The 17,844-nt window shown below is 42.3% G+C and overlaps 1 protein-coding gene across 1 annotated transcript in view; it reads right to left on the bottom strand.

Moving 5' to 3' along the window:
- The window catches only part of KLHL20 (kelch like family member 20), a 26,794-nt gene extending 8,950 nt beyond the window's left edge, over window positions 1-17,844 (bottom strand). The window contains exons 1-6 of the mRNA XM_066624918.1: window positions 17,688-17,844; window positions 15,854-15,919; window positions 7,023-7,596; window positions 3,601-3,759; window positions 2,745-2,839; window positions 2,125-2,240 (exon numbers count right to left, since the gene is read on the bottom strand). Coding sequence (XP_066481015.1) covers window positions 2,125-2,240; window positions 2,745-2,839; window positions 3,601-3,759; window positions 7,023-7,596; window positions 15,854-15,876 — 967 coding nt within the window. The 5' untranslated portion in view covers window positions 15,877-15,919; window positions 17,688-17,844. The remainder of the gene's footprint in view (window positions 1-2,124; window positions 2,241-2,744; window positions 2,840-3,600; window positions 3,760-7,022; window positions 7,597-15,853; window positions 15,920-17,687) is intronic.

Raw genomic sequence — 17,844 nt, 5'->3', positions numbered from 1 at the left:
TTGTCTACTCTGGATTTGTGGTATCACTGCTCTCACACCATCCTATCACTGCACTCTGATTTTGAAAGAAGAGGCAACAGCAGTTTTGGTATAATGTTATCCTGTGAGTAGTTATAGCAAAAAATACATACACTGTATAAATACACTGGCTTGTAACCAGTGATAGAGTTTTCCTCTAGAAATCTGTCCAATCCTGTTTTCGGATCTGTCCAATATTGTTTAGGCCTCTAGGCTGGATGCCATCACCACATCCTGTGGCAAGGATTTCCACAGATTAATTACATGCTGGGCAAAGAAATATTTTCTTTTGGCTGTTTTGACACTTAACGAGCAGTTAAAGCATCTTAGGCAGAATGGCTGCGGTTCAGCCCTGACTTAGACCATGGAGAGTACCAAAAGACAGTATCCTTTGTTCATGTTAAAATGAAGAGCTAATGCCACAAGCATACCATATTTACACACGGCAGTCAAGTAGCAAGAAACCCTCCTTTTCTCCACACAGAAAATGTCAAGCACTCTATGCAGATGACCAATCCATGCAAATTTGTTTTTTTCAATATCCCCCTCCCTCAGGTGTGTGTGTGCGTGATTTTAAGAAGAGGAAAAAAGCCAACAAGGCACAAGGTCACTACTGACACTTTCAACTACTGCCACTTTTCAAGGTGAACTATGTGCTTCCCACCTTAACAAAGCTATAGACCTACCAAGTGCCCTGTGAAGAGGAGAAGCAGCCAATGAGGCACACCCCTCCATCTTTTCTGCTGTAATTATTTCCCATTGTTGGATTCTATGCAAGCTGCTCCAGGAGCCCTGTGAAGAGGAGGAGAAGCAGCCAGTGAGGCACATCCCCTCATCTTTTCTGCTAAAATTATTTCCCACTGATGGATTCTATGCAAGCTGCTCCAGGAGCCTTGCTGACTGAAGGGTGGGGTGCAAATGTTTTAAATGGATAATAGATAAAAATTGCACTGTTCTGGTACCTACATGGAGTGCCCACCTTAGATGTGAAATTATCTGTAAGATGTAGCGAACTTCTGTGCCACAAATGAACCATGGTCTTATATTAATTCAACTTTGTGGATAGCAAAAAAAAAGAAAAAAAGAACAACCTAGATTTTCAGAGTAGGAAGCAGCACCTATGGCAGGGCAAGCTGTGCTCCAACACATACCCACACAAACAAAAAGCGACACATTTTTATCCTACCCTTCCTTGAAGTGACTCAAGGCAACACAGTTTCCCTGTCTCCATTTTATTCTTACAACCCTATGAGGCTCGAATGACAGGTGAAGGATGGCTTATCAGGAATTTGAACTTAGGATCCTCTGGTCAAATTCCAGCTCTCTATCCACCACACCATGTTAGCTTTTTGCTGATCTGCTGCCCTCTACTACAATCTCAGACTGCTGAGGCTAACACACCCTGCCCTGCTTGTGAGCCTCTGGATGGTTGCTGCTGGACACAGAATGTGGGACTAATCTTGATCTGATCCAGCAGAAAATTCTTATCTATGCTAATCAGAATACCACAGAAGTTGTAACAACTCCTTTCCCAATCTCACTGACTACCAGAGGACAAAGAAACAAATCTTTTTAAAGGATTGTTTTCCTTGGGAGTCATGGGCTTATATGGCCATATTTTCTCACTCTTCCTACCTAGCATGGTATTATATAGCTAAGTAATCTGTATAGTAATAGTATAGTGTATAGTATAGTGTATAGTATACACTATATACACACTGTATAGTATACACACTATATATAGTATATAGTATACACACTATATATAGTATAGTATATACACACTATATATACACTGTATAGTGTATATATACACACTATATATACACTGTATAGTGTATAGTATAGTAATCTGTATAGTAATCTAAGTATAAAATATTATATAGCTAAGTAATCTAGCTAAGTAATCTGCGCTTTCACATTTAGAGAGGGTCAAATTGTATTTTCAGTTAAAGGAGTCCCACTGCAAGTGAGGTATCCTGCGGTCTCAAACAAAACGTAGTACAGGTTCTGGTTGCTGTACTACGCTATTGACAAAAAGAGTATGCTTACTACTGAAAACATACCGAGTCTCTTTTCTCACTCACCAAGTCTAGCTGCACATACCTGCAAAGAGTACTTCTCCGCAGCGGATGGGCTTGCGTGGTCGAGTTCTTGGTCCCTGCATGAGGGGTCGTTCTTGAGGCAACAGCAGATAGTTCTTAGCTTCATCGACTAGGTCCCTGTACAGGAAAGGTACATCATACAATAGGTTCTGTTCTGAACAGGTCATTTCACAAATCAGTTGTACCAAAGCTCCAAGCTCAGATAACCCATGCAAGATACATCAATTAAAAGCCAGAGTGAGAGAGTTGAACATATCATTCAGACTGCCTATCCTACATATCCTGAAACTTTAAAAGTAGCATTATTAAAACTGATAGTACTGGGAAAAGCCAAGAACTATTGCAACTCGTATAAGATGGTCAGGAAGCACCATAGTTCTTAGTACTTTAATGCTATGGAAAAAGCATATAAGCAAGACCATGCAGGAAATGAATGACTGATTAAGACCAGGGTAAAAAATATACAATTAGCCAACTTGTGAGATATCAATATATGCATTTTTTTAATGATGATGTTGATTTATGGTTAATTAGAAGCAGATTAAGGCTGCAATCTGGAAAACGCTTAATAGCAAGAGAGTAACTAATACAAAACATTTCTCACAGTCAGTGGTGACCTACCTGCATTCTTCATCACTTTTAATGAGTGGATCTGAACCAACTGTGCCCACCAGGAACTTTGGACTGAGCAGTGGCAGGCGGACATGTTGCAACACCTGCAAATCAATAACAGTTAGTCAGAGAATGGGGTGCAACATCTGCACAGGGGGACCTAGCATCCACTAGCACCTATGAATTTGTTCTCTGTGATACTACTATTAAGGTCATCTATGGCTGAGCTGCCAAATGCAAAGGTATCACAAAATAGGATCAGCTCAAACATGCTATGGTTTGTTCTAACCATAGTTTTGTGCTAACTGTGGTTTGAGCTTCCAAAGGCAAGCCATGCTTTAAGAACTGCTTGTCTAATTTTGTTTTCTGACCTTCCAGCACCATAAGTTTGCTCCTATCTCTGTGGTGCAACAGCTTCTGAAGGAACAGAAAAACCTGTAGCAATGACCTGCTGTGACATCCTGACAAACCACAGTTAGTACAAACCATGCTTTGCAAACTCAGACAGGTTTATTTCATACAAGCGGATTACAGTCTGTACTATTTCCTTTTAACTCCATTAAGTTAAAAGACTAAAACAGATGCCAGCAATAAAAAAGGTGAAAACTGAGAGAAGGGGCTAGGCCTGCAAAGTCAGCTCTGCACTCCTGATTACAGCCTTACATAGAGAACTTCTCTCTCCCTATTCTCTTCTGTCACTGTCATAATTTAGATTACAAGTTCCTTGGGGTGACAACTTGACTTTTTGCTGATGTTCTTGTGGGTGCCATGTACGTTCAAAGCGCAGTATGCATATAAATAAATACTTATCCCAGCAAAGGCTCTTTTAAAAAACATTCACATAAGGAAAACAACTGGGGATTACCTGGGGGAGCTGAGGTCGCCTCTCCTGAATGCTATACTTCACCCAAGCCATCACTGCATTGAACACCTGCTCTTCGCTGCGGACATTAAGTTCGTCACTAGATATAATGTCAATGAGCTGATTGGCTGGAAGAAGCATAAACTCCTCACTCTCCATTACCTGTACAGCGATACAAAAATACAGAGTCAAGGAATATTTAGAACAATCAGAAGCATTCAGAACTGCAGAAGCGGCATCAACAAAGCATCTTCTGCAAATCTTGATAACAGGAGAGTGGCCCAGGTGCTTTATAAGATTCACAAAGCAACAACCTGGACTTTTCAGTAGTGACAGATATCAAAATTAGCCTGACTCTGCAAATTATGAACTCTCCATTTTCCCACCTGTAATGCAGAAATAAATAAATACAACCAACCCTAAATGGCTACTGAGGATAAATAAAGTAATGAACTAGGTAATCTAAAATTACCAGTCTTCTGAATTCATAGAAAGAATATGCAGTTGTGGGTGAGAGGGTAATATATCTGAATGAGGAGGTGTACTAGATAAAAAAGCAGTTGTGCTTTGTAATAAAAACGAAAGCCAGAACATAGAGATTCACACAAAATTACCCACAGTGTTGTAGATAAATCTGAAAAGCCCTCCTGGCCTTGGTTTGCAGCAAAGGTCTTGGAATAGGGAAATGGACCAATTTGATCCCTCCCACGTTTCTTTTGCTCTCTCTAAATATACACACAGAGGGCATGAGTGCAAGTGTATCTCAGAGGGAACCAGAGACTTCTAAAAACTGCCAAGGGATAAGATGGTGTGAAATACAAGCCACGGATAATTTGCAAACATGTTAATACAAATCCTTCAAGGCCTAGGTAGGAAGCAAATTTTTCCTAAGCAGAGTACCCCTATTCCTCTTCTAACACCAGCAGCAGAAGAAAGGACAGTAAATAATGCCCCATTCTAACCTAGTGAACTGTGAAAACTTTCTATAGCAGGGATGCCATAGTGTGGACCACAGACAACTAGCACACTTTGTGACCTCTCAGTCCAAAAGCAGTCTCAATTAGCCTCTTGTTCAATCTCAAAAGCAGCCTCAGTCAGCAAGAACTGCTGTGCTCCCCTCACCTCTGGAGAATATTCTGAGCCCTGCAGAAGCCGCAAGCATCTGTCCATAGCCTCTGCAGGCCTCAGAACGACTGTTTAAAGTGAAAAAAGTGACTTTGGTTTTTAGTCAAAACCAGAAGAGGTGTTTTTAGTGCTTTATAAGGCATAGGGAGACCCAGGGAACGATCATTCTGAGACCTGCAGCGGCTGTGGGTGGACAGTTCCCCTTGCTCTTGGAGGGCAGCAGTGGGGCATCCCCAGTTATCCATGGTTTCAGTTCACTGTGGGGGGTTCCGGAACGGAACCTCTGCAGATACCATGGCATACCTGTACACATTTATCTAGGAGTAAATCTCACTGAATGTAATGAAACATACTTCTGAGTAGACATGCTTAAGATTGCACTGGGGTAGCCTGACCCAATACTACCCTAGCACTAACACTGAGGGTTGTAAATGGCACATTTACAACCACATTTGTGCCACCTAGAGAGTAAATGGCACCAGCTGGGAGGCCTGCACCGTCCCGTTGATGCAGGAAATGTGGCAGGAGGGTATGGGCGAGGTGTTCCTAGGCAGGGGAGGGCAGAACAGGGGAACGGACAAGCCCAGGGGGTGCTGGAACTAGGGGAGGCTTCCTCCACCGAATCCCATCCTCCGTGTCAGGCTCAGAAGCACAACACGGGGCTTCTCGAGTCTGCCAGTGATTGGCACAGACTCGAGAACTCCCACTGAGCAGGCTGGGCTTTACTTGGGGTAAGGGGACGAATGCCCCCTTACTCTGAGGAGACTTGCAGCCTGCTCAACTGCAGTACAGGATGGAGCAGTAAGTATTTAGCACCATTGCTCCTGTGCTGAATAGAATTGGGTTGTAAGTCAATTACAGTCCATGAGTCCATGTTTTCTGGCCTATTAACATACTGCTCTCTTTCTGCTCATCTGCCACTGCTACGTTTTGCTCCTCAGAAGGACGTGGATGACTACTAAGTATCTAGCAGGCTACTGGTGGCCTGTGTTCAGCGTGGTAAGTTACTACTTGTGCAGATGTTTTATGGCACAGTATGACCTGCTCCTTATAGGCAAATCCCAGCAGCCGAAGAGAGTTTCTTGCTTTGCTTACAGCACACCACACTGCCAAAAACAATCCACATACATCTAATCTGAACACAAGTTTTGCAGTACAAATACAAGACACAGGGCATGCTCCTACAAGGCACAGAAGGGCATTCGTCATGGTTGCTCTACAATTACAAGCTATCTCTTGCAAGATCCCTGACACAGAAACATGAACATTTACTGCAGTGTTGTCAGACTTGTTTTCAGAAGGTAAAGTTCCACAAATATACTATATTGTAAGATATAGCATAGTATACGTGCTACATCTTACATCTGACCGAAATTAAATGCATTTGTGCATACCCTGAGCGCTAAGATGATAAAAATTGAGAATTTTAAAATAAAGCTACAACAGTATCCTGTGAAAATGAACTAAAATTCCTCTAAGAACATTTCAACTTTCAGATGAACAGTGAAAACTATACTGTTCTGATAAACTTTCTAGATCTTTTAAAATGGACTTCCTGGAATTTGTTTTATTCTGTAGTGTATTTAGGTGCACACACACCATCAGTTTCTACTAATGTAATGTTGCTTTAATTGACCATAAGTTGCCTTGAGTGTACTTCTGTGCAGAAATTTTAAACTTACTGATTTATAACTAGAGAAGGCTTGCAAAGACATTTCAGACCAGACCTATGCATACAATGAGGTGGTAGAACTGCAGTGACTAGGCAGAGCAGAGATCTTATGGCATAGAGGTGTTCAAGCTACATTATATTATACACTACATTATGTATCAAGCAGGTAGCTCAACGTTTTTTCATTAAAATTTCCTTTTCTCAGCAACCAGGCCTCATCAAAAAGAAGACAAAGTCAACTGCAAAAATATGATGATACAAATTAATATCTTCACCCCAAAATGAAATGAGGCCTACATGGTGCAGAACAGATGCAGAAAGATTATGCAGAAAGATTTAGCAAAGCTGAATTCTGGGCTGAACAGTTTGCAGGTGGGTAATGCTATTTTTGAATGATTCCCCACATAAATTCCTTGTAAGTAAAAAAACCTTGCAGACTAGGGAGAAAAATACAAGCCTTATCCTCTTTCCCCATGCTAATTTTTCAATTACATGGAGTTCTAATAGTTTTAAAGCAGAGAGTGTTCAAAAATGCCATTCTCCTCTTGCAACTGAAAATTGTATTATTCACTTTACCACATCATTCTGCTGCATGTGTAGATCAGGTCAGATACACAGGGTCACTTACCTCTTGAAAATTATGCTGGGTGAACTTGTCAGCAATTCTCAGAAGCTCCCGGCAGGAATGGGTATCAGCAAACGCTCGGATGCCAAGACAATTGGAAGGATCTAACTGCCTTTTCAGGAATTCACAGCAGGCCTCTTGGATCTCAGCTAACTGGAGGAGGCAGGCAGCTGGTAGTAAGGTCTGGACATTACCCTCTTCTACTGTGATTTGGGAAGTGTATGCAAAGTCAATCAGCAGCTCCATGGCCCTTTCATCAATGTCTCTTATCACTACCTCAGTCTGTCGGCTCTCTGCAAGCTCCCCTGTGAACATTGCTCGAAAGTAGGGGCTGCAGGCTGACAGTATCACCCGGTGGGCATAGATCTTTTTGCCCCCCACAACCAGCACCACATCACACAGCTCCCGGTGCTTCCGTAGCAAGTTAATGACCTCCAGTGTTTGCCGAGGATGCTTGTCTGAGATGTAAGGCATACGAGCAGGCTGTGGCACTCCTTCCGGCAGCTTGTTGGGATCTCCAAGAGTGCAGCGGCTTGTTACATCCATTCCGGTTTCACCTGCCCGATTATTGGTACACCTGGTAAAAGAAAACATCAATGAGATCAACAGAGAACAGAGATGCCAACAGATTATACCAAAAGAGTCTGTAGCAGACAGGAGAGGCTGGAGCCACGTCTCCCGTCTTCCACACAAGGGTCATAAGACCTATCTACCTTCTTCTCCCAAAGCTTTTGACCAGAATTACTTAAAAAATGAAGCAATAAAAGTATCCATCAGCAGTACACTGCTGCATTTTTTATATATAACACCTAAAAATCAGAATGGGAACTACAGGTCCAACCTTATTATACATGAATTTGACTCAACATGAATTGCCACAGCAAATGAGAAGGAATGTGCTGATCCCTGGAGAAGGGGAAAAATGCATCTCTTTAAAATCAGTTTTAAAAACTGCTTTTTACTGTTGTAGAGAGTCATGCAAGTGATTACAGGTATAACCTAATTATCCACAGATTTTTCTATCTCAAATGAGAAGATACCCTTTAATGGGTATACCCATTAGTATACCCTTGATGGGTATACCTTTTAAATTAAAGGAAAACAGTTGTTTAACAATAGCCTCATTAATTTGAGAGAGGGCAGCCAGCTGACAATCCATCAACCATTCTCTCTCCAGGCTCTCAGAACACCAGTGACCCTTCCCTTCCCCCTGAGCATGTGAATGAAGGCTAAATGGCAGTGATTATCACCTCCATTCTTTCCCCCTCACTGTGGCTTCTGGTGAAGGGAGAGATTGCTGTCTCCTAGTGAAGCCTAAGCACCTGGAGAGAGACTGATTGCCTCTGTGTGCCTTTCAAAAGGTCAGCAAGGCTATTTTTAAATCACTGGAGCAAAGGGACTTTGTTTTTTAAATTGATTTGCTTTAGTGTGTTTTTTGCCATCCACATGAGTTCTGGGAACCCTCGTGAATAATGAGCCTCAACCTGTACTAGCGTGCCCCCATATCTGCAGGAGTTCAATTCTGGAACTCACTGTGGATACCTAAACCCGTGAATATGAGGGGACGTCTACCCCCATCCTCTGGAGCAGAGATCCTCTCGCTTTTGGGGGGGGGCATATATGGGGGGGTCCACAGACCCAATCTGCAAATAAGTGAATCTGTGGATACAGGAAGACCCCTGTAAAAGCTGCTCATCTGATAGAACCAAATCTAATTTTCTGGGACTACTGTTTTTGAATTTACAGAAACTCTTCCTTTTTAACTTATGTGGACCAACATGGTATCTATTTTTGATCTGTCTGGGAGAAGCTTGAGTTTACCTGAATGAGGGTGCTTAGAAACTGGAAAGCAGATGAATACTACTACTAAATGCTATATACAGCATTTAGATTGCAAATGTTAGGTAATAGTGATTTTCAACAAAATAATATGTAAATGCTGAGCCTCATTAAACACATCACTTATTTCTGAGTAAACACACATAGAATTCACACATAGAGAAAACACACATAGAAGGGTAATGACTACCATAAATTTTGACTTCTACAGTCAGCCAAAATTTGTGGCTCTCCAGTTCTGTCATATATCATCATTATATATATATATATATATCATATATATATCATATATATATATATATATATATATATATATATATATATATATATATATCATATATATATCATATATATATATATATATATATATATATATCTCATATATATATATGCCTGGATATATATATATATATATATAATCATCATCATCATCATTATGGCCTCTTTTCTGATATTCTCTCTTACCACAGGAGAAAGTAGTTCAATGGTAGAGCACATGGTCTGTATACAGAAGGCTCCAGGTTCAATCTCTGGCATCTTCCAGGTATGGATGGAAAAGACCCTGTCTGATACCTACCTGTGTAGAGGATACTGGGCTAGGTGGACCAATAGTTTGACAGTGTAAAACAGCTTCTATGTTCATAGTTCCACTTAACTGCGAAAGAATTTAAAATCACAGCAGTAGTAATCTTGCTAATAGTGACCCATCCATCACAGTGTACCCAGCTACCCCTTCCAAAGAGCACCTTCCTCCTGCTCACTATAAAATACTAAAGTGAAAGTATGACGTGCCATTTAAGAGCAGGTCACCAAATGAAAACCCATGGGGCCATGAAATCCTAAGCCATACCTGAGCAGGGGGACCTTGACCAGGGGGATACTGAATTTCCCCATGACACTAAGTCCAGAGGTCTCCAACACTACCCTCAAGAGCAGTGGTTCCCAAACTTCATTGCAGCACCCAAGGGTGCCACAGCAAACTCACAGGGACACCATGGGATATCCCTGGCAGCTTCTTCTTATTGACTTTGGGCACCACCATCTTGAATAAAGTGAGATCTCATCAGAATCACACAAGATCTCATAAGATTGCACGTAATTCAAGATGGCAGCACCAAGAGAACTGGGTAATAGCATTGCTGAGACAGGGTAATATGACCACAGTAAGTTTGGGAACTGCTGCTCAAGACCACCACTGATGGAATGACCCAACAGTATTACTTTCTGAGCCGAGTCAAATCATAACACTTAATATTTTTCTACCTCACATTCTTCAGTTTTCATAAAACTTGTCATACTTAATGATCCTATGTAGTAATTGAAGAAATGTATACAAGCGTGCCCCCATATCTGCGGGGGTTCTATTCTAGAACCCACAGATGGGGTGAATGCCCCCCAACCTCCAGAGCCGAGGAGAGCTTCACTCATGGGCTTCGTCCATGGTCCAAGCTCTGTCCTGGGCTCCATCCGCGGCCACTGCCAGGCTCAGTCAGACTGAGCCTTTCTGACAAAAAAAATGCAATTTCCAGTTTCTCAGTGAAACCAGAAGTGACTTTTTTATGCTTTATAAGACATTTAAAATGTCACTTCTGGTTTCACGGAGAAACTGAAAATTGTGGTTTTTTTAACAGAAAAGCTCTGTCTGAGCCCAGAAGAGGCCGTGGACAAATGTCTGTGGCCTCTGTTGGGCTCAGAGGACACTCTGGAGGTGAGGGAGCAGAGCTCCCCTTGCCTCTGGAGGGAGCACGCACAGGGGGCACATGGGGGAGGGTCGCGGACCTGATCTGCAGATAAGTGAATCCCTTGTATTTCTTTTATTTTTAAACTTAAAGAGAAAAAATATATTTAAGTTTTAATTTTCAAAATTTTATCAAAAAATGGCATGCTACTGATACTTTAACTAGCTGTAACACAGACTCCACAAAAACTTTTAGGGGCTTACAGCCCAATCCTATCCACACTTCCCTGGGAGTAAGTCCCATTGACATTATTGGGACTTACTTCTGAGTAGACATAGGATTGGGCTGTTAGTTACTGACAGGTATGAACTAATTTTGAGATTTTTTTCAAAATTTTAAAAATGTCCATTTTTGAGAAAACTGATTTCAAAATTTAAAATTTAATTTAAAAAAATAAAAAACTATTAAACCCATTGTATATCATATGAAAGGGCTTTAAAATGAGACCACTCTCAACCCAGTATCTCAACGGGTACCTGAACTACATCTAATTAAAATATGACTAGCATGCCATTTTTTGATAAAATTTTGAAAATTTACATAGCTATAAAATTTCACATAACGAACATAGGCTGATAAAAATTGGTATTTTTGTATTATACCATAGGACAAATAAGAACCCCAGATTTCATAAAAATCTAAGGAGGTCAGTTGAAAACAGTGTGATGATTTAACACGGAATGACCCTGTTGAGCAGGTCGTACATCTATACACCTGTTCTGTCTTGAGAGCTCAACACCACATACATATACTCAAAATTATGAATTGCTGGACACATAATAGAAAGGTAGATGGAATCCAAATGAACCACAAGAACTCCACTCTCCAGTATCCTGCACTTAGACTGCTTTTGCATTGAAAAATCTGATGGACACAATTGAAATAAAATTTACCCTTTCTTCCCTCACCCACCTGTTCATTCAAGATTATACTTGTTTTTCCATTCAATACCTTGGGATTCAGCAGTGGTACTTTAAGACCTGTTCATCCAAGATAGTACTTGTTTTTCCATTTAACAGCTTGGGGTTCAGCAGTGGTACCTGAAGAGCATTTATGAAGGCATTGCTGGATGGGATCAGAACCAGAAGGGAGATATCCCCAGAGATGTTGGGTAGTCCAATCCTAACCAGTGTTGGAACAGGCTGGCTGGCTGGCTGACCTGCACTGAATCCAGAGCAGGGTTTGAGGTGGATCCCACACAACTAGAGTAAGGGAATTTATTTTCCTTTACCCCGTGTTGCGTGGCAACCATTTCAATGGGGCTGTTCAGATCTGCACCAGCTAAATCACTGCACAAATCCAAGCAGCCAGGTGTAACACCCCCAAAACTCCCTGCCCTGCCCCCAAACACCCCCAAATTGTCCTCTCCCACCCTCCCCAAAGCCCATGCCAACCTCCCCAGGTCAGAGCTTCCTTATCCTCTCTGCTGCTGGATCTGGCAGGAGCAGGCCAGAGTGTGTTCTTCTGCTGGCGCGGCCTGCTCCTGAGTTGTTGTAGATGGGCCTTACGGCACGTTTGCAACACTCCCAGGCTTGTGTAAGGGATTTACAACAGCCCAATCTTAGGATTACACTCTAAATATACATTCTAAAGGTGTTTCCTTTCATGTGCCATGATGGAGACGTACAAAATTATGCAGGGGATGAATAAAGTGGCTAGAATGCCAGGTGCAAGGAAGCGACACTAGGATGCAGGCATCTTGTTATCTTGTGAGCTCCCTGAGGCATCTGGTGGACCACTGTGGGCGCAATCCTAACCCACTTTCCAGTAGTGATGCAAGGGCAATGCAGCTCCGAGGTAAGGGAACAAACATTCCCTTACTTTGAGGAGGCCTCCATGAGTGCCAGCCAACAGCAGGTTGCAGCACACATCCCACTGGCACAGCTATGCCAGTACTGGAAAGTTGGTTAGGATTTGGGCCTGTGGAAGATGTAGAAAGCTAGACTAGATGGACTTTTGGCCTGATCCAGCAGGACTCTTCTTATGTTCTTATGTCTCCTACTCTGGCACAGCCTATTCCCACCACCACATCTATCCCACCACCGCATCTATCCTGGCCACTGAAATCACGAGACTATGGACAAAACATATCTAGGTGGTCCCCATTGTCATCAGGGCAATCTTGGAACAATTTCGAAAAGTTTTGCCAATTATTTTAAATAACTGCAGCTTACTGAAATAACACCATCAGATCTGCAAAAAACGGTGCCTTTGGGAACACTGTACGTCCTGCGTCGACACCTACCACAGATACCCACCTACAAATCAACCCCACAGATAAGTAGAGGACAAGTTTTGAGCCAACAATCATGGAATTTTCTATGACCCTTGGATAAGTCAGGGGTTAAACTTAGGGGGTGTGTGACTATAGTTTTGTCTGATCCTGAAAAATAACCTACCACTAATTGTTACCTAAGAACTGTAGTCTCTAATTTATTAAAAACACAGTAAAAGATCATAAGATACATTTTTATTCTTTTTAAAATTCTGGTCTTCGCCACCTTTTTGTAAACACTATCAGAGTAAGTGCACTGTAAACAACAGACTAGTGGTTCCCAACCTGGTATTCATGTACTCCCAGGGACACTCAACAGGACCTTTAGAGGTACTTGAAAAAGAATGGAATAATGGCAGAAAAAGGCAGGCCATGCTCCAGAATTCACAGCCTGGAAGGGAGGTAGCTAGTTGGCTGTGAAAGCCCCACCAATAGCTAGTTTTTGGTCATCAATTCATGTATGAACCACTGATTGAAAACCAGCACAGTAAAAAAGCTGAAACATAATATGGAAAGTGATCAATCACCCAGAATTTCTCAGCACACTTCTGGTGCAAAACAGTTCAAAGGCAGAGTTTTCTGTTCTTCAAACAGATAAAAAGAGAAAACACTGTGGTAAATACATGAAGTCTGGGCTTTCATATAGAGATGAGGGCTTGTCTTACTAATTACAAACATTTTGCTAATAGGAAGGGTACAATTTATGGAAATGGGCTGCCAAGGGATATGCAAGTGAAAAAGGTTGAACCCTGAATCAAATCCACCTTTAAGGTGTCTGGCATACAGCATTTAACACATAACTGGGAGTGTGCAATTCAATTCACAGCAGAGAGAAGCAGCTGCATATATTTGCAACCCTTTTTACTCAGAAGTAGACCCACTGCTTTCCATGGGTGTTATTCTGAAGTCATGGTGCACTGAATAGTAGCCTGGGAAGGAGGGTCCCATCCTGGTGTTTCAAAAAAACAGACCTGCTTTGCAAGCATTTGCCAAGCAGAACCAGGCTGCAGCAGAAGGAGGGAGATTAAAAGGTTAACTTTGGCTGGAATTTCCCAGTTGCCATAGAAAAGATCTCTGCCCTGCCTTGGCACCTGCCTGCCCCTTGAGAAAGGAAACTTTTCCAGAGCTAAAAGGCTCTGCCCTCTGATTGACCCGGAGATCAGGCGAAGTGAGAACTGGAACTTGATTACTTGGCAAAAATTTCAGGCTAAGACTTGTATCAATTGCTCAAACACCAGTTTACAACTGTGATTCATGTAATTTGGATATAATAATAATAATAATAATAATAATAATAATAATAATAATAAAGGTTGAGCCTACATGTCTACAGATTTTTGATCTGTGGATTTGTCTCAACAGGGGTCCACATTTGAACCAACCAAAAATCCAAGTATGCTTCTATGACCTCTGGAGGCTTTTCTGAGGCCCCCCAAAAACATTGGAAGGTGACTTCCAGTTTCACCTACCTATGCTTCTGGGGGCCTTCCAATGCTTTTGGGGGCCTTTCTGAAACCTCAGAACAGCTCCGAACATGATCAGAGCAAGGCTCCAGTCACGTTCGAAGCTCAGTGTACACCGAAATCCGCGTGATTTGACATCACTTGGAATTCGGTATCCATGAGGGGTCCAGGAACGGAATCTGGACCATGTGTAATATTATTATTATTAACAGTATTTATGTACCACTTTTCAACAAAAAGTTCACAAAGTGGTTTACAGAAAAAAATCAAATAACTCAAATAACTAATGGCTCCCTGTCTCAAAAGGGCTCACAATCTAAAAAGATGCAACACCAGCAGACAGCCACTAGAAAAGACACTGCTGGGGTGAGGAGGGCCAGTTACTCTCCCCTTGCTAAATAAAAGAGGAGCACCCACTTGAAAAAGTGCCTCTAACTCAGTTAGCAGTTAATAATAAATTATTATTTATTATTATTTACTATTATACAATAACAAAAATTAAGAAATACAAACTCAAAAAATTAGAAATTAAAAAAAGAATAAAAATAAAAATGAAAATAAAAAACAGATATTGAAAGTTGTGTTTCAGATGTGGAGTTCTAAATTTACATTTCTTTGTTGTTCTACCTAATCATATAACATACAATTATTTATCTTAAACAGTCTATTAATTATTCTAAAATGCATTTTCAAGAACAAAGAAAAAATGCATTTTCAAGAACAAGGAAAAAAATCTATATCTACTCATCAAATCCATAATTCATTAGACCCATTTTTCCCTTCACGCACAGGAAGTTCATGAATGGTCTCCAATTGTCTATAAAAGTCATTTCTTAAAGTGAAGTCAGTAGTCGTAAGTTTGTCTATTTAAGCAAGGTTCAATATCTTTACCCACCATACTTCAACTGAAGGTATCCAATACTTAGCGTACAACATTTATGCAGCAGTTGTCATATATAAAAGTAAAATTTCAAGACCTTTCTGAATCAAATCATTGAATATTTCCAACAAAAAGACTTCTGGTTTCATTTGCAGATTTACCTTCAGTATCAATTGCATTTGCTGGTTATCAAAGTCCAATATTTTTTCTCTTTGGTACAAGTCCACCTCTTCTTCTTCTTCTTCTTCTTCTTCTTCTTATTATTATTATTATTATTATTATTAACAGTATTTATAAACTGCTTTTCAACTAAAAGTTCACAAAGTGATTTACAGAAAAAAATCAAATAACTAATGGCTCCCTGTCCCAAAAGGGCTCACAATCTAAAAAGATTCAAAAGAACACCAGCAGACAGCCACTAGAAAAGACACTGCTGGGGTGAGGTGGGCTAGTTACTCTCCCCCTGCTAAAAAGAGCAGAAGACAAAAGCCAACAGACAGCTCTAAACCATGCTGCTTCAATGACTGAAAGCTCAAACATAGTGTGAGTGCTAAATTATGTTTAGTATAAATCATGGTTTGGTGCAATATCTAAATTGAGCAAATATCAAATCAAACCAAAATCTTTCTTTATCTTACCTGCGCATTGGCTTTCCGTCCATGCACTGCAAAATGAAGTCTTCACTCTATGCTTCTGTTCCAGACCTAAGGAAAAACCAAGGTGTGATCATCTGTACTGATAACTTATGGTGTATGAATTATGTCAGATGCAAAGATCCACAGCAGTAGCAAAGTAAGAGCCCAATCCTGAACTTGGCAGAGCGGCTTCGTGCCACCATGCACTGTCGCAAATGTGCCATAAGGCATGCCTGCGACACTTACCACTGGGCTACCACCCGTGCTAGCCCAGTGCCAGTCAGCGCTAGGTTAACGCCAGGCTAGTGTGGGGTAGGTGCCCGGTCCCCGCTCTAGACCGTTCTAGACATCCGCTCTAGACATCTAGGCTCTAGACATCTAGGGACAATGATACTGGATACTTAGGAAGTCAGCTGCAACACCCCAATGGAAAGACATATGTACATGCCATCTAAATTGCATATTTTCTCCCTCCCAGCATTAATCCTGTCCTCCACTCACCACTTCGCTCTGCTCTTTCTCTTGTGTCTATTTCTAGACTGTAAACCCCTCAAGGAAGGGCCCTATTCTCTCATCTGTTATAAAGCACCATGTACATGGATGATGATAATAATTCACTGGTTGGGAGCAAAGGGAAATGTACGCTGGTAAAAATGTTCACAGCCCCCTTAACCTAGAAGAAAGCAGCTGCCAGAGAAGGCAGTAAATGTGTTTAAAACCCAAAATTTGTTCATTTCCAAAGTCTGCCCTTGGTTCCAAGTATCTCTCCTCAGGCCCTCCATACAGTTATTATTCACACACTAAACTCCTGCACCCCACGATCAGCCACACTCTCAACTCTTTTCCTCCTTTTCAACCACCTAAAATTCACTGGATTCTGTTTCATTAACCTTGCTTCATCATCATTACATCCACCAAGGCTTGTGCAGCTCACTTATGGCATTGCCATAAGTTATAGTGAAGGCCACTATACTTCACTTATAGTGAAGGCCACATTGGGCTTTAGGGCCCAATCCTACCCAATTTTCCAGCTTTGATGCAGCAACAATGCAGCCCTGAGGTAGGGGAACAAATGTTCTCTTACCTTGAGGAGGCCTCTGTGACTGCTCTCCCCACCACAGGATGAGACACACATTCCGTTGGAATGGCTGCATCAGTGCTGGAAAGTCAGGTAGGATTCAGCCCTTAGACCCGTGATTTTCAACCTTTTTTGTCTCACATGCACATTGACAAGGCACTAAAATTGTCAAGGAACACCATCAGTGTTTTTGACAATTGACAAGGCCCACCATGCTGTTGGTGGGGGGGCTCACATCCCCGTGGCAATACTAATCAATGACCCTCTCCCCAAACCCCCGCAGCACGCCCACAGACTATTCACAACACACCAGAGCGCCACAGCACAGAGGTTGAAATCAGTTGCCTGAGAGCCCCATCCTGTGCCTGTCTACTCAGAAGTAAGCCCCATTACAGTCAGTGGGGCTTCCTCCCAGGAAAGTGTGGACAGGACTGCAGCCTCAGAGCCCCTCCTCTGGCTTACTTAGAAGTAAGCCCCATTAGAGGCAGTGGGGCTTACTCCCAGGAAAGTGCGGAGAGAACTGCAGCTTGGGGTGGGGGAAAGGGCTGCAGACACTCCCAGCCAACAGCAGTGAAGCCTCCACGTGCAAGGGCAGCAAATCTGGGCACAACAGTTGCTGGGAGGGGCAGCACTGCTGCCTTCGTGCCTGCTCGGAGCCTTCCAAGCACCAGCGGGCTGGAGGCGAACAGTGCGCTGGTCATTCTCCAGTCACTTCTGTCCCGGCCCGGGCCCGGGCCCTCGCCGCCCCTGGAGACTGACCTCCCAGCTAGCTCCGGGGGCCCTCAGGCGGCATCCACGGGCTCGGCTGGTCGTGGCGAGGAGGCGGCAGGAGGGTCTTCCTTCCACTACCGCAGCCGATCTCCCATCTCCTGCTGGCTCCGGAAGCTGCCACTAGCCGAGACCCCATCCCCCGCCG

This window comes from Tiliqua scincoides, chromosome 4 (genome assembly GCF_035046505.1).
Source record: "Tiliqua scincoides isolate rTilSci1 chromosome 4, rTilSci1.hap2, whole genome shotgun sequence".
NCBI lineage: Eukaryota > Metazoa > Chordata > Lepidosauria > Squamata > Scincidae > Tiliqua > Tiliqua scincoides.
This window is presented reverse-complemented; position numbering and strand designations above follow the sequence as displayed.